The following is a 27,856-nucleotide window of genomic DNA, read 5'->3' as shown; positions in this document are numbered from 1 at the left end:
TTTACTGTTGACAAATCAAACTTTATTACCATACAACAGTGACGTCCTTTCTCTCTGAACACGCACACACACACGGACTGAGAACAGGTGACTGTTCTTCCACAAGCCAGAGGAAAATGTGATTGATTAAACACTACAGATGACGTGCGAACCAATAATCATCAGATGAGTTTAAGGCAGAGTGATGTGATCACAGTGGACACAAAGAAACATGCTCCATATGTCAGGATAGATTCTAAACACATGATAGATGGAAGAGCAGACTGGATATGTGTTGTATAACAGGCAGAGGGCATTACATCATTAAAGCTACAGTCAGTTCAAGTGACTGGACATCTTACAAAGGAAATATACCCCTTGATAGTCAAATTATGGAATGTTAAAACAAACAAATGACAGCACAGGTCTCCTAGGGTTATGAGCTAGAGGTCAGGGCAGGCTGGTGTTGGGGTTAGGGGTCAGAGGTTAGACATCAAAACAGGCAGGTGTTAGGGCTGTGTTTGCTTCATCAGCACATTCACATTCAGAGGAATTTACAATACAAACAGGATGTGAACACGGTGCAAACACTCCTTAAAGGCTCTCATCTTCATATTGTCGCTGGTGGGATGGCAGAGTTGAAAGTATCAGAGGTTAGAGGTCAGTGTCGTGCAGCTTTGCAGATCTTGTCGTAGACCTCGGGGAAAGCGTCCTGACAGCCAAGCTCCTTCCTCAGACGGTGATACAACGTCCCGTCAAACATCTCCCAGAACTCACTGCGCTCCATGTACACATCAGCATACAGCATCTGGAACCTGGAGACACACACACATCATCACAATCTGAACCCTAACTCCCTACTGTCTATAGCCCCTGTTGGGGTGCGTGTGTGTAAGGGTTGGTGTGTGTGTGTGTTAAACTCACCCGTGCACCTCTCTGACAAACTGCTCCAGCTGTCTACACGAGGCTTTAGCCTGGAAGTGTTTAACTCCGGGTTCTCCATACGCTCCGATGTCCACATACAGCTCTGCCTCCTCACCTTTAGGATGAACCATCCCCCGGCCCGGGGGGAGCATGAACGGACACAACCACAGAGGGTACACCTGCAGGGAGGGACATACCAACTCAGTCACACCCTTAAAACGAGACATACCAACTCAGTCACACCCCTACAACGAGACATACCAACTCAGTCACACCCCTACAATGAGACATACCAACTCAGTCACACCCCTACAACGAGACATACCAACTCAGTCACACCCCTACAACGAGACATACCAACTCAGTCACACCCCTACAACGAGACATACCAACTCAGTCACACCCCTACAACGAGACATACCAACTCAGTCACACCCCTACAACGAGACATACCAACTCAGTCACACCCCTACAACGAGACATACCAACTCAGTCACACCCCTACAACAAGACATACTGCACCAACTCAGTCACACCCTTAAAACGAGATCTACCAACTCAGTCACACTTGAGTTTGTCTAATTTATTAGGGTATATGTTACGCTGTGGAATCATGCAAAGTATGTGTCTTACGTGGATGTCCTGGTGGAAGCGTGCAATAGCGGTCTGGATGTGTTTCATGGGGACCAGCATGTCCTGGACAACATGGTGCTGCTCATACAGCTGTCTGATGGTCTCTCCCTGGGTCAGCTTCAACAGAGAGATCTTAGGAGGAACCATCCACCCAAACAACCACCGGAACACTGGGTGGTTCCCAAACGGGATGATGTCCTGGAGACACACATTCATGTTAACAGGAATCCACTTTCCAGCAGTGCAGTGGTGTCCAGTACATTTAATAACGTTTAGCTATTGTACTGTACGCCCTACAAACCACGACCCTCAATAAGGATAGAATATCAGGAAGCTGTAAAACTGCCTCCTTACCCATCCTCTCCCCCTCCCCCAACAACAACATCCTCCGTCTGCCAGAGAAAAACTACATTATTTATAACATCATTTAAGGTTAGGAAAGAAACAATTACCAGCAAACCACACATGACTTCCTAATGGCAGTGTGTGTGTGTGTGTGTGTGTGTGTGTGTGTGTGTGTGTGTGTGTGTGTGTGTGTGTGTGTGTGTGTGCATTAGGGATACTAATGCATGAGCTGGGGGAGAATATGATGACATGCTGAAATCTGCAGGATAAAAGGGTCACTTTGTATCATCTGTCTAATGCATTGTGTGTGTGTGTGTGTGTGTGTGTGTGTGTGTGTGTGTGTGTGTGTGTGTGTGTGTGTGTGTGTGTGTGTGTGTGTGTGTGTGTGTGTGTGTGTACCTGGAGCTCCCAGAAGATGGATCGTGTGTGTCTGTGGTAGTATTGGCGTAGAGGGATGTACTCTACTGCTTTCTTGTTCTCTTTCAAGTATCTCTCAACGTGCTTGAAGAACCAAGGCTTATAGTGCAGGCCGATCCGGTTGATCTGAAACACACACACACCATACACCACACACACACACATTAACACACACACACACACACAGGAGAGTTATGGTTAGATCTTGCAGACAGACAGCACTCTCCTCCTCTCTTGTCCTTCTCAGTGCACCCCTGTCATTCTTTCTCGCTTTCCCTCTCTCACCTTGTCGGGTTCAGCGGTGTCAGTCATTGTGCCAGTCATGATAACAGCTTCATCCAGTGAGTACTGTAGTCCTTCTACAAACGTGTTGTTCTTGTCCTCAGACGCCTCACTGAACCGACGGCAGATGTTCTCCAGCCCTCTGATTGGCTCATACTGCAAACGAACCCACAACCTCGCAGGGACGATCTTTATTTCCGCGGCAACCAGGAAACCCAGAGTTCCACAGGACCAAGGAACCGCGTGGAACAGGTCAGAATTCTCCTCCTGTTAGAGACCACAAACACACAGAACAACAGTTCCCCTCCTGTAAGAGAGCCACACAACAGAGAACAGAAACTATCCTACTCCTTTCTATCTCTTTCCTTCTCTCTCTCTCGTTGTACTGTCAAACCTTTGTTTCCAGATTAGCTGTAGCTAGGTGTTGGCTTGTGTTTACTAATGGATTGGAGGTCTGTAGCAATACTCTGTTAGTTATAGAACTGGAGGTCTGTAGCATTACTCTGTTAGTTATAGAACTGGAGGTCTGTAGTATTACTCTGTTAGTTATAGAACTGAAGGTCTATAGTATTACTCTGTTATAGAACTGGAGGTCTGTAGTATTACTCTGTTAGTTATAGAACTGGAGGTCTGTAGTATTACTCTGTTAGTTATAGAACTGGAGGTCTGTAGTATTACTCTGTTAGTTATAGAACTGGAGGTCTGTAGTATTACTCTGTTAGTTATAGAACTGGAGGTCTGTAGTATTACTCTGTTAGTTATAGAACTGGAGGTCTGTAGTATTACTCTGTTAGTTATAGAACTGGAGGTCTGTAGTATTACTCTGTTAGTTATAGAACTGGAGGTCTGTAGTATTACTCTGTTAGTTATAGAACTGGAGGTCTGTAGTATTACTCTGTTAGTTATAGAACTGGAGGTCTGTAGTATTACTCTGTTAGTTATAGAACTGGAGGTCTGTAGTATTACTCTGTTAGTTATAGAACTGGAGGTCTGTAGTATTACTCTGTTATAGAACTGGAGGTCTGTAGCATTACTCTGTTATAGAACTGGAGGTCTGTAGTATTACTCTGTTATAGAACTGAAGGTCTGTAGTATTACTCTGTTATAGAACTGGAGTTCTGTAGTATTACTCTGTTAGTTATAGAACTGGAGTTCTGTAGTATTACTCTGTTAGTTATAGAACTGGAGTTCTGTAGTATTACTCTGTTAGTTATAGAACTGGAGTTCTGTAGTATTACTCTGTTAGTTATAGAACTGGAGGTCTGTAGTATTACTCTGTTATAGAACTGGAGGTCTGTAGCATTACTCTGTTATAGAACTGGAGGTCTGTAGTATTACTCTGTTATAGAACTGGAGGTCTGTAGTATTACTCTGTTATAGAACTGAAGGTCTGTAGTATTACTCTGTTAGTTATAGAACTGGAGTTCTGTAGTATTACTCTATTAGTTATAGAACTGGAGTTCTGTAGTATTACTCTATTAGTTATAGAACTGGAGTTCTGTAGTATTACTCTGTTATAGAACTGGAGGTCTGTAGTATTACTCTGTTAGTTATAGAACTGGAGGTCTGTAGTATTATTCTGTTAGTTATAGAACTGGAGGTCTGTAGTATTACTCTGTTATAGAACTGGAGGTCTGTAGTATTACTCTGTTATAGAACTGGAGGTCTGTAGTATTACTCTGTTAGTTATAGAACTGGAGTTCTGTAGTATTACTCTGTTAGTTATAGAACTGGAGTTCTGTAGTATTACTCTGTTAGTTATAGAACTGGAGGTCTGTAGTATTACTCTGTTATAGAACTGGAGGTCTGTAGCATTACTCTGTTATAGAACTGGAGGTCTGTAGTATTACTCTGTTATAGAACTGAAGGTCTGTAGTATTACTCTGTTATAGAACTGGAGTTCTGTAGTATTACTCTGTTAGTTATAGAACTGGAGTTCTGTAGTATTACTCTGTTAGTTATAGAACTGGAGTTCTGTAGTATTACTCTGTTAGTTATAGAACTGGAGTTCTGTAGTATTACTCTGTTAGTTATAGAACTGGAGGTCTGTAGTATTACTCTGTTATAGAACTGGAGGTCTGTAGCATTACTCTGTTATAGAACTGGAGGTCTGTAGTATTACTCTGTTATAGAACTGGAGGTCTGTAGTATTACTCTGTTATAGAACTGAAGGTCTGTAGTATTACTCTGTTAGTTATAGAACTGGAGTTCTGTAGTATTACTCTATTAGTTATAGAACTGGAGTTCTGTAGTATTACTCTATTAGTTATAGAACTGGAGTTCTGTAGTATTACTCTGTTATAGAACTGGAGGTCTGTAGTATTACTCTGTTAGTTATAGAACTGGAGGTCTGTAGTATTATTCTGTTAGTTATAGAACTGGAGGTCTGTAGTATTACTCTGTTATAGAACTGGAGGTCTGTAGTATTACTCTGTTATAGAACTGGAGGTCTGTAGTATTACTCTGTTAGTTATAGAACTGGAGTTCTGTAGTATTACTCTGTTAGTTATAGAACTGGAGTTCTGTAGTATTACTCTGTTAGTTATAGAACTGGAGGTCTGTAGTATTACTCTGTTATAGAACTGGAGGTCTGTAGCATTACTCTGTTATAGAACTGGAGGTCTGTAGTATTACTCTGTTATAGAACTGGAGGTCTGTAGTATTACTCTGTTATAGAACTGAAGGTCTGTAGTATTACTCTGTTAGTTATAGAACTGGAGTTCTGTAGTATTACTCTATTAGTTATAGAACTGGAGTTCTGTAGTATTACTCTATTAGTTATAGAACTGGAGTTCTGTAGTATTACTCTGTTATAGAACTGGAGGTCTGTAGTATTACTCTGTTAGTTATAGAACTGGAGGTCTGTAGTATTATTCTGTTAGTTATAGAACTGGAGGTCTGTAGTATTACTCTATTAGTTATAGAACTGGAGTTCTGTAGTATTACTCTGTTAGTTATAGAACTGGAGGTTTGTAGTATTACTCTGTTAGTTATAGAACTGGAGGTCTGTAGTATTACTCTGTTAGTTATAGAACTGGAGGTCTGTAGTATTACTCTGTTAGTTATAGAACTGGAGGTCTGTAGTATTACTCTGTTAGTTATAGAACTGGAGTTCTGTAGTATTACTCAGTTATAGAACTGGAGGTTTGTAGTATTACTCTGTTAGTTATAGAACTGGAGTTCTGTAGTATTACTCTGTTAGTTATAGAACTGGAGGTCTGTAGTATTACTCTGTTATAGAACTGGAGGTCTGTAGTATTACTCTGTTAGTTATAGAACTGGAGGTCTGTAGTATTACTCTGCTATAGAACTGGAGGTCTGTAGTATTACTCTGTTATAGAACTGGAGGTCTGTAGTATTACTCTGTTAGTTATAGAACTGGAGGTCTGTAGTATTACTATGTTAGTTATAGAACTGGAGGTCTGTAGTATTACTCTGTTAGTTATATAACTGGAGGTCTGTAGTATCACTCGGTTAGTTATAGAACTGGAGGTCTGTAGCATTACTCGGTTAGTTATAGAACTGGAGGTCTGTAGTATTACTCAGTTATAGAACTGGAGGTCTGTAGTATTACTCTGTTATAGAACTGGAGGTCTGTAGTATTACTCTGTTAGTTATAGAACTGGAGGTCTGTAGTATTACTCGGTTAGTTATAGAACTGGAGGTCTGTTGCAATACTCTGTTAGTTATAGAACTGGAGGTCTGTAGTATTACTCTGTTAGTTATAGAACTGGAGGTCTGTAGTATTATTCTGTTAGTTATAGAACTGGAGGTCTGTAGTATTACTCTGTTATAGAACTGGAGGTCTGTAGTATTACTCTGTTAGTTATAGAACTGGAGTTCTGTAGTATTACTCTGTTAGTTATAGAACTGGAGTTCTGTAGTATTACTCTGTTAGTTATAGAACTGGAGGTCTGTAGTATTACTCTGTTATAGAACTGGAGGTCTGTAGCATTACTCTGTTATAGAACTGGAGGTCTGTAGTATTACTCTGTTATAGAACTGGAGGTCTGTAGTATTACTCTGTTATAGAACTGAAGGTCTGTAGTATTACTCTGTTAGTTATAGAACTGGAGTTCTGTAGTATTACTCTATTAGTTATAGAACTGGAGTTCTGTAGTATTACTCTGTTATAGAACTGGAGGTCTGTAGTATTACTCTGTTAGTTATAGAACTGGAGGTCTGTAGTATTACTCTGTTAGTTATAGAACTGGAGGTCTGTAGTATTACTCTATTAGTTATAGAACTGGAGTTCTGTAGTATTACTCTGTTAGTTATAGAACTGGAGGTTTGTAGTATTACTCTGTTAGTTATAGAACTGGAGGTCTGTAGTATTACTCTGTTAGTTATAGAACTGGAGGTCTGTAGTATTACTCTGTTATAGAACTGGAGGTCTGTAGTATTACTCTGTTAGTTATAGAACTGGAGTTCTGTAGTATTACTCTGTTAGTTATAGAACTGGAGGTTTGTAGTATTACTCTGTTAGTTATAGAACTGGAGTTCTGTAGTATTACTCTGTTAGTTATAGAACTGGAGGTCTGTAGTATTACTCTGTTATAGAACTGGAGGTCTGTAGTATTACTCTGTTAGTTATAGAACTGGAGGTCTGTAGTATTACTCTGCTATAGAACTGGAGGTCTGTAGTATTACTCTGTTATAGAACTGGAGGTCTGTAGTATTACTCTGTTAGTTATAGAACTGGAGGTCTGTAGTATTACTATGTTAGTTATAGAACTGGAGGTCTGTAGTATTACTCTGTTAGTTATATAACTGGAGGTCTGTAGTATCACTCGGTTAGTTATAGAACTGGAGGTCTGTAGCATTACTCGGTTAGTTATAGAACTGGAGGTCTGTAGTATTACTCAGTTATAGAACTGGAGGTCTGTAGTATTACTCTGTTATAGAACTGGAGGTCTGTAGTATTACTCTGTTAGTTATAGAACTGGAGGTCTGTAGTATTACTCGGTTAGTTATAGAACTGGAGGTCTGTTGCAATACTCTGTTAGTTATAGAACTGGAGGTCTGTAGTATTACTCTGTTAGTTATAGAACTGGAGGTCTATAATATTACTCTGTTATAGAACTGGAGGTCTGTAGTATTACTCTTTTATAGAACTGGAGGTCTATAATATTTCTCTGTTATAGAACTGGAGGTCTGTAGTATTACTCTTTTATAGAACTGGAGGTCTGTAGTATTACTCTTTTATAGAACTGGAGGTCTGTAGTATTACTCTGTTAGTTATAGAACTGGAGGTCTGTAGTATTACTCAGTTATAGAACTGGAGGTCTGTAGTATTACTCTGTTAGTTATAGAACTGGAGGTCTGTAGTATTACTCTGTTAGTTATAGAACTGGAGTTCTGTAGTATTAGTCTATTAGTTATAGAACTGGAGGTCTGTAGTATTACTCTGTTAGTTATAGAACTGGAGGTCTGTAGTATTACTCAGTTATAGAACTGGAGGTCTGTAGCATTACTCTGTTAGTTATAGAACTGGAGGTCTGTAGCATTACTCTGTTAGTTATAGAACTGGAGGTCTGTAGTATTACTCTGTTAGTTATAGAACTGGAGGTCTGTAGCAATACTCTTAGTTATAGAACTGGACGTCTGTAGCAATACTCTGTTAGTTATAGAACTGGAGGTCTGTAGTATTACTCTGTTAGTTATAGAACTGGAGGTCTGTAGTATTACTCAGTTATAGAACTGGGGGTCTGTAGTATTACTCAGTTATAGAACTGGAGGTCTGTAGTATTACTCAGTTATAGAACTGGGGGTCTGTAGTATTACTCTGTTAGTTATAGAACTGGAGGTCTGTAGTATTACTCTGTTAGTTATAGAACTGGAGGTCTGTAGTATTACTCTGTTAGTTATAGAACTGGAGGTTTGTAGTATTACTCTGTTAGTTATAGAACTGGAGTTCTGTAGTATTACTCTGTTAGTTATAGAACTGGAGGTCTGTAGTATTACTCTGTTATAGAACTGGAGGTCTGTAGTATTACTCTGTTAGTTATAGAACTGGAGGTCTGTAGTATTACTCTGCTATAGAACTGGAGGTCTGTAGTATTACTCTGTTATAGAACTGGAGGTCTGTAGTATTACTCTGTTAGTTATAGAACTGGAGGTCTGTAGTATTACTATGTTAGTTATAGAACTGGAGGTCTGTAGTATTACTCTGTTAGTTATATAACTGGAGGTCTGTAGTATCACTCGGTTAGTTATAGAACTGGAGGTCTGTAGCATTACTCGGTTAGTTATAGAACTGGAGGTCTGTAGTATTACTCTGTTATAGAACTGGAGGTCTGTAGTATTAGTCTGTTAGTTATAGAACTGGAGGTCTGTAGTATCACTCGGTTAGTTATAGAACTGGAGGTCTGTAGTATTACTCTGTTAGTTATAGAACTGGAGGTCTGTAGTATTACTATGTTAGTTATAGAACTGGAGGTCTGTAGTATTACTCTGTTAGTTATATAACTGGAGGTCTGTAGTATCACTCGGTTAGTTATAGAACTGGAGGTCTGTAGCATTACTCGGTTAGTTATAGAACTGGAGGTCTGTAGTATTACTCAGTTATAGAACTGGAGGTCTGTAGTATTACTCTGTTATAGAACTGGAGGTCTGTAGTATTACTCTGTTAGTTATAGAACTGGAGGTCTGTAGTATTACTCGGTTAGTTATAGAACTGGAGGTCTGTTGCAATACTCTGTTAGTTATAGAACTGGAGGTCTGTAGTATTACTCTGTTAGTTATAGAACTGGAGGTCTATAATATTACTCTGTTATAGAACTGGAGGTCTATAATATTACTCTGTTATAGAACTGGAGGTCTGTAGTATTACTCTTTTATAGAACTGGAGGTCTATAATATTTCTCTGTTATAGAACTGGAGGTCTGTAGTATTACTCTTTTATAGAACTGGAGGTCTGTAGTATTACTCTGTTATAGAACTGGAGGTCTGTAGTATTACTCTGTTAGTTATAGAACTGGAGGTCTGTAGTATTACTCTGTTAGTTATAGAACTGGAGTTCTGTAGTATTAGTCTATTAGTTATAGAACTGGAGGTCTGTAGTATTACTCTGTTAGTTATAGAACTGGAGGTCTGTAGTATTACTCAGTTATAGAACTGGAGGTCTGTAGCATTACTCGGTTAGTTATAGAACTGGAGGTCTGTAGCATTACTCGGTTAGTTATAGAACTGGAGGTCTGTAGTATTACTCAGTTATAGAACTGGAGGTCTGTAGTATTACTCTGTTATAGAACTGGAGGTCTGTAGTATTACTCTGTTAGTTATAGAACTGGAGGTCTGTAGTATTACTCGGTTAGTTATAGAACTGGAGGTCTGTAGTATTACTCTGTTAGTTATAGAACTGGAGGTCTATAATATTACTCTGTTATAGAACTGGAGGTCTGTAGTATTACTCTTTTATAGAACTGGAGGTCTATAATATTTCTCTGTTATAGAACTGGAGGTCTGTAGTATTACTCTTTTATAGAACTGGAGGTCTGTAGTATTACTCTGTTAGTTATAGAACTGGAGGTCTGTAGTATTACTCAGTTATAGAACTGGAGGTCTGTAGTATTGCTCTTCTCCGACTACAAGGTTCTCTCAAAGAGTCAAACTGTAAAGAGAGCTCTGCTCACCTCAGTACAGCGGACCAGGCTGCCATCAGCCAGCACCAGCTCAAAGGCAACACAGATGTGCTGGAAGAGTCCATAGATATGAGAGGACGACTCAATACCTGTACCCATCACAAGACCTCCTAGAGAGAGAGAGGGGAGAGAGTAGAGGGAGAGAGAGAGTAGGCTTGATTATTTAGTAAAATATGGGGGAATACTATTTTTTTTATTTAACCTTTATTTAACCAGGAACATCAGTTTAGAACACATTCTCATTTACAATGACGGCCTAGTAACAGTGGGTTAACTGCCTTGTTCAGGGGCAGAACGACAGGTTTTTACCTTGTCAGCTCGGGGATTCGGTCTAGCAACATTTCGGTTACTAGCCCAACGCTTTAACCACTAGGCTACCTGCCGCCCAAATGCTCAGGAACAGTCAAGATACAACAGTACCTTGCCTTAAGATGGAAGCCCCCACATACACTGGCATGGCTCCAATGGGTCTTCTAGTTTTTAGATATTGTTCTTTTGGAATTGTCCACTTCTCATTCTCAAGGCGACAATGAAATAACCTTGTTAATGTGGTGAAATGCAGCTAAAAGTGCAAGATCTCTTGCTATGAGGAGTTAAATCAAAAGGGTCACTCGGGTGGGATGTTTTTTTTTTTTTTTTTTGGGGGGGGGGGGGTATTTTTTTTATTTATTCTATTTTTTGTTTTTCTTATAATGTTGAAATCAATTAGCATAGCGTCTATTGTTTCTTGCATGCACTATGAATGCTCCTTACAGTATGTTATTGATAAGCATGTAATGATTATTATTATGTGATATGGACTGACAAGGTATTTGTCAAATGCTGTTTATTCTGATGATTCATTGAAAACAGAATAATAATAAAAACTGTTAAAAATAATAATAATAATAACAACATAGAACAGCACAGGACAACAATAACAAAACTGACAAAAGTGAGGACACTTTAGGGATTCGGGGAACTCAATACCCTCACAGGTGAAAAAGCAGAGAGCAGGGTAAACACTCAAACAGTTCCTCGGTTGTGTGTGTGAGAGAGAGTCTCTGTGGAAATCCAGATGAATCTACAGCGTGCTGATGGGAAAACATTAAGCTGTTGATCTAACATTCATGGATCGGGAAAACCATTATGGAATCTGATCCAGGGGCGCTGTGCACTTCCGAAACCATTTCCTCTGAGTTTCACCTTCGGAACTCTACCATCTATAAACCATGTATCATCCAATCCAATAAGAGAGTGTGATGGTTATCACAACCCGAAATAAACAACCCTGATGGATGATATGCCATGGAAATGCTAAGCTACAGAGGAGGATACTACAATCAATGAGTTAGCCAGCTAACTTTGATAAACAACCAGAAATATCTACTGATTTTCGGGTTCAACCTCTTAAGGATCTGACCCTTTTTTTAAATATTCACCTAAAATGACACAAATCTAACTGCCTGTAGCTCAGGACTTGAAGCAAGGATATGCATATTCTTGATACCATTTGAAAGAAAACACTTTGAAGTTTGTGGAAATTTGAAATGAATGTTGGAGAATATAACACATTAGATCTGGTAAAAGATAATACAAACCAAAAAAACACTAGGTTTTTATATTTTTTTCTCTTTTCCCATCTTTGAAATGCAAGAGAAAGGCCATCATATAATATTGCAGTTTAGGCACAATTTAGATTTAGCAGTGTGGGTGCAAAGTTTCGGATTGATCCAGTGAAGCCTTGCAATACTGGACAATATTTTGTATCAAGTCTGCCCAAATGTTCTGAATTGGTCAATTGATTCATTTTCAAGTACATAACTATAGAGAACATACAAAAATTATATGGTAATACAAAATAAAAGTTTACACACTCCCAGGAATGTCATACATGATAGATAATTAGCTTATACACTAACTTGCACACATCTAGATGGCCAGGCGGGGTGGGTGTGGAGCCAGAGACAGCAGGCGTTCAAACTGTAGATCCCAGTTCCTACATTTGAATTTAAAAATGTATTTGATCAAACAAAACTATGCTACATTTTATCTCTGGGACCCTCAGGATGACAAATCAGAGCAAGAGTACTGAAGTACATTATTTACATTCAGAGGTGAATGTATCAAACCAGTTGCCGTGATAAGTTTTTGTTGTGTGTAACAGTTTAACTTTAGTCCGTCCCCTCGCCCCGACCCGGGCGCGAACCAGGGACCCTCTGCGCACATCAACAACAGTCACCCATGAAGCATCGTTACCCATCGCTCCACAAAAGCCGCGGTCCTTGCAGAGCAAGGGGAACCACTACTTCAAGGTCTCAGAGCAAGTGACGTCACCGATTGAAAGGCTATTAGCGCGCACCACCGCTAACTAGCTAGCCATTTCACATCCGTTACATGTGCACTTTTCTCAAACAACAGCATGGTATTTTTTCACTGTAATAGCTACTGTAAATTGGAGAGTGCAGTTAGATTAACAGGAATTTAAGCTTTCTGCCCATATAAGACATGTCTATGTTCTGGGACATTTTCTTGTTACTTACAACGTCATGCTAATCACATTAGCGCACGTTAGCTCAACCGTCCCAGTATAGGGACACCGATCCCGTAGATTAAGAAAGCTAAACATAGATATGTGTTTTTGGTTGTTGAGTGAATTAGACCATGCACATTTCACGCTCATCTTAAAAAAACATTAAAAAAAACAAAACGTTTTTTTCAGAATATTTGGCTTTGTAGTATACCCCTCTGGATGACAGTTTGACAGTCGTTGTATAGGACAACAACATATCCCACCATACACTGAGTGTACAAAACATTATGAACACCTGCTCTTTCCATGACATAGACTGACCAGGTGAAAGCTATAATCCCTTATTGATGTCACTTGTTAAATCCACTTCAAATCAGTGTAGATTTGGATTGTTTTTCAAGTTGGCTGGATGCCCTTTAGGTGGTGGACCATTCTTGATACTTACATTTACATTTACATTTAAGTCATTTAGCAGACGCTCTTATCCAGAGCGACTTACAAATTGGAAAGTTCATACATATTCATCCTGGTCCCCCCGTGGGAATTGAACCCTGGTCCCCCCGTGGGAATTGAACCCACAACCCTGGCGTTGCAAGCGCCATGCTCTACCAACTGAGCCACACGGGACCACACTCACGGGAAACTGGAGTGTGAAATAGCCAGCAGCGGTACAGTGCTTGACACAAACCGGTGCGCCTGGCACCTCGTTCAAAAGCAATTAAATATTTTGTCTTGCCCATTCACCCTCTGAATGACACACATACACAATCCATGTCTCAGTTGTCTCAAGACTTAAACATCCTTCTTTAACTGGTCTCCTCCCCTTCATCTACACTGATTGAAGTGGATGTAACAGGTGACATCAATAAGGGATCATAGCTTTCACCTGGAGTCACCTGATCAGTCTGTCATGGAAAGATCAGGTGTTCTTAATGTTTTGTACAATCAGTGTATATACTAGAGCTGGGCGATATGGACAAAATTCCATATTGCGATAAATTGCCTGAATTGATGCGATAACGATAAATAGAACGATAATTTTATAACATTAATGTGTACCACAGTTTTTTTTATTAACATTTAAAATACTATTACTAGTTTGATTTTTGTACTTCAGCATCATATCATGAGCGTGTTTAGAGAACAACAATCAAACAAAATCTAGCATATAACATAGCCATACAACAATATATACTACATTATAACCCCAAACCATATACCTAAGCAATAAGGCACCTCAGGGATTTGTGGTATATGGCCAATATACCACGGCTAAGGTCTGTTCTTAAGCCTGACGCAACATGGAGTGCCTGGATACAGCCCTTAGACGTGGTATATTGGCCATATACCACAAACACCCGAGGTGCCTTATTACTATTATAAACTGGTTAGCAACGTAATTAGAGCAGTAAAAATGTTGTCATACCTGTGGTATAGGGTCTGATATACCACAGCTGTCAGCCAATCAGCATCCAGGGCTCGAACCACCCAGTTCATAAAATAACATATACCACCACACAATATAACCTGAGCCATATACAACCAATATATGAGGATGATATGCAGATGATATGGTAACGAGATGCGTAGCGTACCGACAGTGAGGTCGTCCAGTTCTGGCAGCACAGGCAGAGTCCAGCCCAGGGAGTTGAGGAGAGCAGTTATCTGGCCCATGTTGACCAGGGGCTCCACACGAACCACCTGTTATACATGCACATGTCCAGGTCATACGGGTTTACACACACACACACACACACACTTTTATATACAGAGCTAGTGTGTGTGTTTGATCTCCTACCTGTCTCTGTGTGTCCACCTCCAGTATGTCCATCATGTTGATCATGATGTTCTTATTGGTCTTCTTGTATTTCCCCACTCTGAGAGAGACAGTCAGCCAGCCTGGACGACCTGTACACATGTGGGTTTTCCCCCCCTCCTTCCTCCATTCGCGCACCTGCAACACACAGACAGTATTATACTGTAGATTAAGATTAAGCTCAATTTATTTGTAAATTGCACACAAGGTCCAACCAAAATTTGATTTACGCTTTTAACCCAACCCTTCGAAAGACACGTGTACATACACATACAGGTTTTGGAGAGGTGAGGGGGGGCTGCCACACAGGGTGTCCGGGGAGCTGTTGTTGTGGGGGGTTAAGTACCTTGCTCAAGGGCACAACAATGGATTCTAGGATTTGGTACCAGCAACCATCCTGTTGCCAGCTCACTTCACGCCTGATTTTTTCCCTGTCAGACCCAGGATTCGGACTGGCAACCCTCCAGTTGCTGGCTTGCCTCTCTAACCACTCTGAACGCTATGGCCCCTGCCTAAAGGTCTGGAACTTTATGGCATAGAAGCAGTGGTGACCCGTCATTCAGGGCAGGTGGGGCAAAGAAAGAAAAAATATATATAAGGACATTTCTAAGTGACCCCAAACTTTTGAACGGTAATATTACCGTTTAAAAGTTTGGGGTCACTTAGAAATGTCCTTGTTTTTGAAAGAAAAGCACATTTTTGTCTTAAAATATAAAATTGATCAGAAATACAGTGTAGACATTGTTAATGTTGTAAATGACTATTGTAGCTGGAAACGGCTGATTTTTTTATGGAATATCTACATAGGCGTACAGAAGCCCATTATCAGCAACCATCACTCCTGTGTTCCAATGGCACGTTGTGTTAGCTAATCCAAGTTTAGCATTTTAAAAGGCTAATTGATCATTAGAAAACCCTTTTGCAATTATGTTAGCACAGCTGAAAACTGTTGTCCTGATTAAAGAAGCAATAAAACTGGCCTTCTTTAGACTAGTTGAGTATCTGGAGCATCAGCATTTGTGGGTTTGATTACAGGTTCAAAATGGCCAGAAACAAAGAACTTTCTTCTGAAACTCATCAGTCTATTCTTGTTCTGAGAAATGAAGGCTATTCCATGTGAGAAATTGCCAAGAAACTGAAGATCTCGTACACTGCTGTGTTCTACTCCCTTCAAAGAACAGCGCAAACTGTCTCTAACCAGAATAAAAAGAGGAGTTGGAGGCCCCGGTGCACAACTGAGCAAGAGGACAAGTACGTTAGAGAATCTAGTTTGAGAAACAGACGCATCACAAGTCCTCAACTGCCAGCTTCATTAAATAGTACCCGCAAAACACTAGTCTCAACGTCAACAGTGAAGAGGCGACTCCAGGATGCTGGCCTTCTAGGCAGAGTTCCTCTGTCCAGTGTCTGTGTTCTTTTGCCCATTGTAATCTTTTATTTTTATTGGCCAGTCTGAGATATGGCTTTTTCTTTGCAACTCTGCCTAGAAGACCAGCTCCCGGAGTCGCCTCTTCACTGTTGACGTTGAGACTGGTATTACACAATGGTTATTATGGCCAAACAGTTCTATTTTGTTTCATCAGACCAGAGGACATTTCTCCAAAAAGTACGATCTTTGTCCGCATGTGTAGTTGCAAACCGTAGTCTGGCTTTTTTTTATGGCGGTTTTGGAGCAGTGGCTTCTTCCTTGCTGAGCGGCCTTTCAGGTTATGTCGATATAGGACTTGTTTTACTGTGGATATAGATACTTTTGTACCGGTTTCCTCCAACATCTTCACAAGGTCCTACCAACGAGACATATCCTACCAACGGGACATCAAAAACTGTAATAAAACTGTAATATCCTATGTTTCACGGAATCGTGGCTGAATGACGAAATGGATATTCAGCTAGCGGGATATACGCTCCACCGGCAAGATAGAACAGCACACTCCAGTAAGACGAGGTGGTGCGGTCTGTGCATATTTGTAAACAACAGCTGGTGCACAAAATCTAAGGAAGTCTCTCAAATTTGTCCGTCTGAAGTAGAGTATATTGTGATAAATTGCAGGCCACACTACTTGCCTAGAGAGTTTTCAGCTATACTTTTCGTGGCTGTTTATTTACCACCACAATCAGATGCGGGCACTAAGACCGCACTCAGTCAGCTGTATAAGAAATAAGCAAACAGGAAACCACTCACCCAGAGGCGGCGCTCCTAGTGGCCGGTGATTTTAATGCAGGGAAACCAAATTTCTATCAACATGTTAAATGTGCAACCAGAGGAAAAAAAATTCTAGATCACCTGTACTACACACACAGAAACGCATACAAAGCTCTCCCTCGCCCTCCATTTGGTAAATCCAACCACAACTCTATCCTCCTGATTCCTGCTTACAAGCAAAAATTAAAGCAGGAAGCACCAGTGACTCGGTCTATAAAAAAGTGGTCAGATGAAGCAGATGCTAAACTACAGGACTGTTTTGCTATCACAGACTGGAACATGTTCCGGGATTCTTCTGATGGCATTGAGGAGTACACCACATCAGTCACTGGCTTTATCAATTAGTGCATTGAGGACGTCGTCCCCACAGTGACTGTACGTACATACCCCAACCAGAAGCCATGGATTACAGGCAACATTCGCACTGAACTAAAGGGTAGAGCTGCCGCCTTCAAGGTGCGGGACTCTAACCCGGAAGCTTACAAGAAATGACCTGTGACGAACCATCAAACAGGCAAAGCATCAATACAGGGCTAAGATTGAATCATACAACACCGGCTCCGACGCTCGTCTTATGTGGCAGAGTTTGCAAACTATTACAGACTATAAACGGAAGCACAGCCGCGAGCTGCCCAGTGACACGAGCCTACCAGACGAGCTAAATCACTTCTATGCTCGCTTCGAGGCAAGCAACACTGAGGCATGCATGAAAGCATCAGCTGTTCTGGATGACTGTGCGATCACGCTTTCCATAGCCGACGTGAGTAAGACCTTTAGACAGGTCAACATACACAAGGCTACGGGGGGCCAGACGGATTACGAGGGCGTGTGCTCCGGGCATGTGCTGACCAACTGGCAGATGTCTTCACTGACATTTTCAATATGTCCCTGATTGAGTCTGTAATACCAGCATGTTTTAAGCAGACCACCATGGTCCCTGTGCCCAAGAACACAAAGGCAACCTGCCTAAATGACTACAGACCCGTAGCACTCACGTCCGTAGCCATGAAGTGCTTTGAAGTCTGGTAATGGCTCATATCAACACGATTATCCCAGAAACCCTAGACACACTCCAATTTGCATACCGCCCAAACAGATCCACAGATGATGTAATCTCTATTGCACTCCACACTGCCCTTTTCCACCTGGACAAAAGGAACACTTATGTGAGAATGTTATTCATTGACTATGGCTCAGCGTTCAACACCATAGTACCCTCAAAGCTAATCACTAAGCTAAGGATCCTGGGACTAAACACCTCCCTCTGCAACTGGATCCTGAACTTCCTGACGGGCCGCCCCCTGGGTAGGTAGCAACACATCTGCCACACTGATCCTCAACACTGGAGCCCCCCAGGGGTGGGTGCTCAGTCCTGTACTCCCTGTTCATCCACAACTGCATGGCTAGGCACGACTCCAACACCATCATTAAGTTTGCAGACGACACAACAGTGATAGGCCTGATCACAGACAACGACGAGCCTATAGGGAGGAGGTCAGACACCTGGCCGGGTGGTGCCAGAATAACAACCTATCACTCAACGTAACCAAGACTAAGGAAATGAATGTGGACTACAGGAAAAGGAGGACTCCTGAACAGTTAATCAAATGGCTACCCGGACTATTTACATTATGTGCCCCCCAACCCCTTTTACACTGCTGCTGCTCTCCGTTTATCATATATGCATAGTCACTTTATCTATACATTCATGTACATACTACCTCAATTGCCCCGACCAACCAGTGCTCTGGCACATTGGCTAACCGGGCTATCTGCATTGTGTCCCGCCACCCACCACCCCTCTTTTACCCTACTGCTACTCTCTGTTGATCATATATGCATAGTCACTTTAACCATATCTACATGTACATAATACCTCAATCAGCTTGACTAACCGGTGTCTGTATGTAGCCTCGCTACTTTTATAGCCTCGCTACTGTTAATTTTCACGGTCTTTTTACTATTGTTTTTATTTCTTTACTTACCTATTGTTCACCTAATACCTTTTTTACACTATTGGTTAGAGCCTGTAAGTAAGCATTTCACTGTAAGGTCTACACCTGTTGTATTCGGCGCACCTGACAAACTTTGATTTGATTTGCTGTTTTGGGATTGATTTACACTTTTTGCACTAAAGTACGTTCATCTCTAGGAGACAGAACGCGTCTCCTTCCTGAGTCGTACGATGGCTGCGTGGTTCCATGGTCTTTATACTTGCGTACTATTGTTTGTGCAGATGAAAGTGGTACTTTCTGGCGTTTGGAAATTGCTCCCAAGGATGAACTAGACTTGTGAAGGTCTACAATTTTTTTCTGAGGACTTGGCTGATTTCTTTTGATTTTCCCATGATGTCAAGCAAAGAGGCACTGAGTTTGAAGGTAGGTCTTGAAATACATCCACAGGTACACCTCCAATTGACTCAAATGACATCAACTAGCCTATCAGAATCTTCTAAAGCCATGATATAATTTTCTGGAATTGTCCAAGCTGTTTAAAGGCACAGTCAACTTAGTGTATGTAAACTTCTGACCCACTGGAATTGGAATAATCTGTCTGTAAACAATTGTTGGAAAAATTACTTGTGTCATGCACAAAGTAGATGTCCTAACCGACTTCCCAAAACTATAGTTTGTTAACAAGAAATGTGTGGCGTGGTTGAAAAACGAGTTTTAATGACTCCAACCTAAGTGTATGTAAACTTCCGACTTCAACTGTATTGTATACCATCTACTGCATCTTGCCTATGCCGCACGCCATCGCTCATCCATATATTTATATGTACATATTCTATTCAACCCTTTACATTTGTGTGTATAAGGTAGTAGTTGTGAATTTGTTAGATTACTTGTTAGATATTACTGCATAGTTGGAACTAGAAGCACAAGCATTTCGCTCGCTACACTCGCATTAACATCTGCTAACCATGTGTATGTGACCAATAAAATTTGATTTAATGCCAAATCTTTTCAGTCTCCTGAGGGGAAATAGGTTTTGTCGTGCTCTCTTCACGACTGTCTTTGTGTGCTTGGACCATGTTAGTTTGTTGGTGATGCGGACCCCAAGGAACTTGAAGCTCTCAACCTGCTTCACTGCAGCCCCGTGTATGAGAATGGAAGCGTGCTCGGTCCTCTTTTTCCTGTAGTCCACAATCATCTCCTTAGCCTTGATCACATTGAGGGGGAGGTTGTTGTCCTGGACCACATGGCCAGGTCTCTGACCTCCTCCCTATAGGCTGTCTTGTCTGTTCCACTGTTCTCTCATCGGCAAATTTAATGTTGGTATTGGAGTCGTGCCTGGCCGTGCAGTCATGAGTGAACAGGGAGTAAAGGAGGGGACTGAGCACGCCCCCCCGAGGGGCCCCTGTGTTAAGGATCAGCGTGGCGGATGTGTTGTTATCTACCCTTACCACCTGGGGGCGGCCCGTCAGGAAGTCTAGGATCCAGTTGCAGAAGGTGTTTAGTCCCAGGATCCTTAGCTTATTGATGAGCTGAGGGCACTATGGTGTTGAACGCTGAGCTTTTGTCAATGAATAGCATTCTCACATAGGCCAGATGGGAAAGGGCAGTGTGGAGTGCAATAGAGATTGCATCTGCAGATCTCGTTGGGCTGTATGCAAATTGGAGTGGGTCTAGGGCTTCTGGGATGAGGGTGTTGATGTGAGCCATGACCAGCCTTTCAAAGCACTTCATGGCTACAGACGTGAGTGCTACGGGTCTGTAGTCATTTAGGCAGGTTACCTTTGTTTTTGGGCACAGGCACTATGGTGGTCTGCTTAAAACATGTTGGTATTACAGACTCGGACAGGGAGAGGTTGAAAATGTCAGTGAAGACACTTGCCAGTTGGTCAGCGCATGCTCGCAGTACACGTCCTGGTAATACGTCTGGCCCTGCGGCCTTGTGTATGTTGACATGTTTAAAGGTCTTACTCACATCAGCTGCGGAGAGCGTGATCACGCAGTCTTCCAGAACAGCTGGTGCTCTCATGCATGTTTCAGTGTTATTTGCCTCGAAGCGAGCATAGAAGTAGTTTAGCTCGTCTGGTAGGCTCGTGACTAAGCAGCTCTCGGCAGTGCTTCCCTTTGTAGTCTGTAATGGTTTGCAAGCCCTGCCACATCCGACGAGCGTCAGAGCCGGTGTAGTATGATTAAATCTTAGTCCTGTATTGACGCTTTGCTGTTTGATGGTTCGTCAGAGACCAGGTGTAGCAGTGGTAAGGTGTTGGGACTGCTGTTGGGACAGCTTTATGTAAGCCCTAACAGTTTATGTGCACCGTGTGTCACCGTTATAGTGCAATTAATGTATTGGCTAGTGTTGTGGCTTTGCTGGCATGCATCCCACTTTTTTTTTTTTTTTACCCCACCAAGATTTAAATGCTAAAATCACCACTGCATAGAAGATGGATAGGTAGTAGACTTGTCCTGGGTTCAATTGTTAAAGCCGTACTCCTGCTTTCCCCTGTAAATTAATCCCTACAGAACATTACACATGGAAGCAAGAACTTGAACTTTGAACCGGCACAATGGAAATACACTGCTCAAAAAAATAAAGGGAACACTAAAATAACACATCCTAGATCTGAATGAATGAAATATTCTTATTAAATACTTTTTTCGTTACATAGTTGAATGTGCTGACAACAAAATGACACAAAAATTATCAATGGAAATCAAATTTATCAACCCATGGAGGTCTGGATTTGGAGTCACACTCAAAATTAAAGTGGAAAACCACACTACAGGCTGATCCAACTTTGATGTAATGTCCTTAAAACAAGTCAAAATGAGGCTCAGTAGTGTGTGTGGCCTCCATGTGCCTGTATGACCTCCCTACAACGCCTGGGCATGCTCCTGATGAGGTGGCGGATGGTCTCCTGAGGCATCTCCTCCCAGACCTGGACTAAAGCATCCGCCAACTCCTGGACAGTCTGTGGTGCAACGTGGCGTTGGTGGATGGAGCGAGACATGATGTCCCAGATGTGCTCAATTGGATTCAGGTCTGGGGAACGGGCGGGCCAGTCCATAGCATCAATGCCTTCCTCTTTCAGGAACTGCTGACACATTCCAGCCAGATGAGGTCTAGCATTGTCTTGCATTAGGAGGAACCCAGGGCCAACCGCACCAGCATATGGTCTCACAAGGGGTCTGAGGATCTAATATCGGTACCTAATGGCAGTCAGGCTACCTCTGGCGAGCACATGGAAGGCCGTTCGGCCCCCCAAAGAAATGCCACCCCACACCATGACTGACCCACCGCCAAACCGGTCATGCTGGAGGATGTTGCAGGCAGCAGAAGGTTCTCCACGGCGTCTCCAGACTCTGTCACGTCTTGGTGTTCTCTGGCAAATGCCAAACGTCCTGCACGGTGGTGTCATACCACCCTCATGGAGTCAGTTTCTGACAGTTTGAGCAGACACATGCACATTTGTGGCCTGCTGGAGGTCATTTTGCAGGGCTCTGGCAGTGCTCCTCCTGCTCAAAGGCGGAGGTAGCGATCCTGCTGCTGTGTTGTTGCCCTCCTACGGCCTCCTCCACGTCTCCTGATGTACTGGCCTGTCTCCTGGTAGCGCCTCCATGCTCTGGACACTACGCTGACAGACACAGCAAACCTTCTTGCCACAGCTCGCATTGATGTACCTGACTACCTGAGCCACTTGTGTGGGTTGTAGACTCCGTCTCATGCTACCACTAGAGTGAAAGCACCGCCAGCATTCAAAAGTGACCAAAACATCAGCCAGGAAGCATAGGAACTGAGAAGTGGTCTGTGGTCACCACCTGCAGAACCACTCCTTTATTGGGGGTGTCTTGCTAATTGCCTATAATTTCCACCTTTTGTCTATTCCATTTGCACAACAGCATGTGAAATTTATTGTCAATCAGTGTTGCTTCCTAAGTGGACAGTTTGATTTCACAGAAGTGTGATTTACTTGGAGTTACATTGTGTTGTTTAAGTGTTCCCTTTATTTTTTTGAGCAGTGTACAATATCTGATACCAAGAAGAAATGCTGAGCTCCCAGAATACACTCACACACTGGCACACATTCCGAGATCTACGCAGTGAACCCTGCACAGTTTGTTATCTCTTCCATTTCCAAATCCCTTGTTCTTTCCAAAATCCCTTTAGGAAGAGAGGGATTAAGGTCCCTCACCCCAGGAATTTCACAGCACAGTCACACACACACACACACACACACACAAAATGTATTATAATTTGATCTGTTATCAGGGATCTGTGTTTAGGAACACACGCACGCACGCATCTGGGGTTGTTATCAGGAACCTGTGTTAAGGTCCAGATAACATAACATGTTCGAATTTAGACTGTAATAGCACTGCACAAGTTATCAATTAATAGGCCTTTACATGTAGGGTAGTAGAGTAGAGGCTAGAGGTCGACCGATTATGATTTTTCAACGCCGATACCGATTATTGGAGGACCAAAAAAGCCAATACCGATTAATCGGACGATTTTTATATATATATATATATATATATATTTGTAATAATGACAATTACAACAATACTGAATGAACAATGAACACTTATTTTTAACTTAATATAATACATAAATAAAATCTATTTAGTCTCAAATAAATAATGAAACATGTTCAATTTTGTTTAAATAATGTAAAAACTAAGTGTTGGAGAAGAAAGTAAAAGTGCAATATGTGCCATGTAAAAAAGCTAACATTTAAGTTCCTTGCTCAGAACATGAGAACATATGAAAGCTGGTGGTTCCTTTTAACATGAGTCTTCAATATTCCCAGGTAAGAAGTTTTAGGTTGTAGTTACTATAGGATTATTTCTCTCTATACTATTTGTATTTCATATACCTTTGACTATTGGATGTTTTAATATGTACTTTAGTATTACCAGCCTAATCTCGGGAGTTGATAAGCTTGAAGTCATAAACAGCGCAATGCTTGTAGCATTGCGAAGAACTGCTGGCAAACGCAGTAAAGTGCTGTTTGAATGAATGCTTACGAGCCTGCTTCTGCCTACCACCACTCAGTCAGACTGCTCTATCAAATCATAGACTTAATTATAATATAATAACACACAGAAATACGAGCCTTAGGTCATTAATATGGTCAAATCCGGAAACTATCATTTAGAAAACAAAACGTTTATTCTTTCAGTGAAATACGGAACCGTTCTGTATTTTATCTAACAGGTGGCGTCCATAAGTCTAAATATTGCTGTTAGATTGCACAACCTTCAATGTTATGTGATAATTACGTAAAATCCTGGCAAATTAGTTCGCAACGAGCCAGGTGGCCCAAACTGCTGCATATACCCTGACTCTGCGTCAGAGAGAAGAGAAGTGACACAATTTCCCTAGTTTAATATTGCCTGCTAACCTGAATTTCTTTTAACTAAATATGCAGGTTTAAAAAATATATACTTCTGTGTATTGATTTGTGCAACGATTGTGCTTTTTCGCAAATGTGCTTTTGTTAAATCATCCCCCGTTTGGCGAAGTTGGCTGTCTTTGTTAGGAAGAAATAGTCTTCACACAGTTCGCAACGAGCCAGGCGGCCCAAACTGCTGCATATACCCTGACTCTGTTGCACAGAACGCAAAAGAAGTGACACAATTTCCCTATTTTAGAAAGTCATGTTAGCAGGCAATATTAACTAAATATGCAGGTTTAAAAATATATACTTGTGTATTGCTTTTAAGAAAGGCGTTGATGTTTATGATTAGTTACACATTGGTGCAACGACAGTGCTTTTTTCGCGAATGCGCTTGTTAAATCCCCCGTTTGGCGAAGTAGGCTGTGATTCAATGATGAATGAACAGGCACCGCATCGATTATATGCAACGCAGGACAAGCTAGATAAACTAGTAATATCATCAACCATGTGTAGTGAACTAGTGATTATGTTAAGATTGATTGTTTTTTATAAGATACGTTTAATGCTAGCTAGCACCTTACCTTGGCTCCTTGCTGCGCTCGCATAACAGGTAGTCAGCCTGCCACGCAGTCTCCTCGTGGAGTGCAATGCAATCGGCCATGATTGGTGTCCAAAAATGCCGATTACCAATTGTTATGAAAACTTGAAAACGGCCCTAATTAAATCAGCCATTCCGATGAATCCGTAGACCTCTAGTAGAGGCCCAACCGGCCACCAGATGGCTCTATTATTCCTTCTATGTTGTTTAATCTGAGTTTGACTTCAATGTGCTCAGCCGGCTATGCAATTGTTTCCCCCAGCGACCGGCTCATACATAAAACATCCTTCATTCAGGCTGCAAAGGCGTCGGTTTCCTCAACTCGATTTAATGGTCCACCGATCAAAAAGAACTAGGAAAATATGCGTACTGTCTTAATAAAACAATATTTTCCACCACCATGCTAGAGTGGCTAATGCTACATCCTGATGTTGCTGCACTGTGTTCAGGCAGGGGTAAACAACAGACTGCTGCAACCTGATTGTCTGAACGGGTGTGCAACATCTGGAAATGTTGATGATTGTGTTTTATTAAGACAGTAGGCCTACGCATATTTGCTTGCGATACGGCTTTCAAAACATATGGCCCTTATCTTTCATCAGTGAGAAACAATACTTCAAATAAAAAAGATAACTACTACAGCTAGTGTTTGCACAGATCCATTCAGCTATGGGTGTGTCCATCCAACAAAACGACACTTCTGCTACACTTCCTGAGTTACACTTACACACATGCTAGATAACTAATTAGCACAGGTGGTCGCCTCTTGTCTTCCGTCTGTTTTCCTTAAACACCCGCTGTAGCAAGGCGATACGGCCGTGTGGGAACACTAAGGTGACATCACCCTAACCCTCATTTTAATACACCAATGATAACATGATGTTCTCTTACCTAATTGAAATAAGTACCGCTTTGTAACCTACATTGAAGGCGCGTTTGCAGAGGGGCGTGGTTTATATAGCTAGATAGCTACTCGACTGGTGCCAACATTTTACAGTAGGGTGTCAGCAAATATATTTAAAAGTTTAGCCTATTCATCTCTGGCAAAGATACTTACATGTTTCCCCTTTCATCTGTGTCTGGTGTTAGCTAGTTACTGGCTACCTAGGGCTTCAGCCAGCATGGAACAAAAGGGGGGAGGGTCGTTCAAAACCCTTAAGCAGTTGGCAAGGGAACCACATAACAAGAGACATGCCAAACGGGAGATGTATAAAAAAAAGTTGACATCATTGATGCAATTTCAATGTTGTTTGAGTTGCTTTGTGAATCACCAAATGTTCTTGATGATTACTGCAACACTGCATCCAAGTTGCTTGACATAGGCGTTTTAGAGCTGTCAGTCAAGGCAAGCTCATGAATTTAAGGTCCCCGCCCACTCACACTGTCTTTTAAAACTTCCTGGTAGTTAGTAATTTTCTAAAATAAATTTCCACTCCTATCCAAAACAAATATTATGGGTGATATTTTAGTCACCCAAGTGGCTATTTTACATGGTAATCAGAATGACTGTTCGTGGCCTTTAATATTAAACATTTATTTAAATAGAGTATAATCACAGGAGTGGATACATAATTGATATTCAGCCTCGTGCCCTTACTTGTCTCTGGATGTTCCGTACGCGCTGGTCGTGCTGTTTAGGCGCGGAACACATCTTGAAGATGAGCCACGCGCGCAGGTAATAATACACATCAAATATGACTGAGAGCGGCAGCAGAAACAGACAGACGAATATCCATCTCTGATGAACGATCACGTAGTCTAAGCCTTTCACCTTGATCCACAACAGAAATAGTACTACCAGTCCACCAAGATACAGCAACGGATCCATTTTTACCGCTCTGTTGGTCTACTTGGCCTGATGATGGTCCAGTGGGACTTTTCCAGAGAGACAATCCCTTCTAGGAACAATCGATCTTCTATGACCTTTAGCTGGGAGCGAGCGATGCAAGATTAAAAAGCTTCTGCTTTTAAAATCCAACACAGATTCTTTATGCCAACACACGCACACACATAAATTCACACACATAGATAGGTGTGTAAATTTTGAAGTTAGGATCCAGCCACTCCTGTCGTTCTCTCTGATATGCGAGTCTGGCTGGTTGGTAGGCTTGCCCCGCCTCTGGCTGGTGCTCATTGGCGAACAATGCGTCAATCGGCATAACTCCAGTTGCTATGTCGGCGCGCTTCGTCCAATCAGAGAGCAGAAAGCTCGTCACACCATTCACCCCCTGCTCATGCCTTCATTAACATACAACAGTTAGGTAATACAGTGTATACATGATATAAATCAATAAAACTTTGTAAAACGAATAAACCAAAAAACTAAACCAATATTACACTAGGCCTACAGTATTTCAATATCCTATTGTATGCATGATACAATTATTAAACTGTATGAAAAACATAGGCTATATTAATTAAACTATAACAAACTATTATAACTTCCATATAATTACAATAGTAGTTATTGCGATCATATAGCCAGGAAATAAAACTATACCAATTACTACCATAAAACAGGTAATAAAACTACATTGATTATTAGGATACATGAAACACTAACCAATGAAAGAAAATGGAATGTGTGAATACAGTGTGAATACATCCTTAAATATCCATAGTTAACTATTAGTCTGAAATCAAACTAGATAAATAATAGCATATACCCTATCCATACAGGGAGGTAGGTCTGGATACATTGCTTTAGCCACATCTATGAACTGTCACAGTGACAGGAGTCATGCTTGACTTGGGCAGGAGGAGCTCACCGGAGCTGAGTACCAACACCTCAAATGTTCTACTGCTTGAGCTCCTGTTCCTCGTATAGAATAGTAGCTCAAAAGTATTGTGGAGCTCCTGCACCTAAATATAAACAGTACCAGTACCCAGAATGAGTATCGACTCCTATTTCAGTCCAAGTCAAGCACTGGCACAGGAGAGATTTGACTGATTGTTTTCAGTTTAATTCACTTTCAGTTGTTGGGTCATATGAAAAGGAATGAACATGAGAACACACATACACCGAGGCATGCACACACATGAATGGAGCATTACTTGGCTGGTGAATTGTACACACACATTAGACAGAGGGTGGGGCGCCAGTAATTAATGGGCTCTGCTGTCAACTTGTCTGTCTCTCCTGCCCGGAAC

At 41.5% G+C, this 27,856-nt stretch overlaps 1 protein-coding gene across 1 annotated transcript; it reads right to left on the bottom strand.

Annotated features, from left to right (window-relative positions):
- LOC129855359 (delta(24)-sterol reductase-like) lies at window positions 1-26,811 on the bottom strand. Its single transcript, XM_055922929.1, has 9 exons — window positions 26,304-26,811; window positions 14,534-14,689; window positions 14,331-14,436; window positions 10,215-10,333; window positions 2,584-2,847; window positions 2,281-2,424; window positions 1,537-1,734; window positions 904-1,082; window positions 1-794 (listed from the first exon to the last, which is right to left on the bottom strand). Exons 1-9 carry the CDS (start codon window positions 26,532-26,534, stop codon window positions 641-643), a joined length of 1,551 nt encoding a protein of 516 aa, XP_055778904.1. The 5' UTR covers window positions 26,535-26,811; the 3' UTR covers window positions 1-640.
- Window positions 26,812-27,856: the final 1,045 nt, after the last annotated feature.

Source organism: Salvelinus fontinalis, chromosome 5 (genome assembly GCF_029448725.1).
Source record: "Salvelinus fontinalis isolate EN_2023a chromosome 5, ASM2944872v1, whole genome shotgun sequence".
Classification (NCBI taxonomy): domain Eukaryota; kingdom Metazoa; phylum Chordata; class Actinopteri; order Salmoniformes; family Salmonidae; genus Salvelinus; species Salvelinus fontinalis.
The sequence above is the reverse complement of the archived record's forward strand: the minus strand, read 5'-3'. Positions and strand labels throughout refer to the sequence as shown.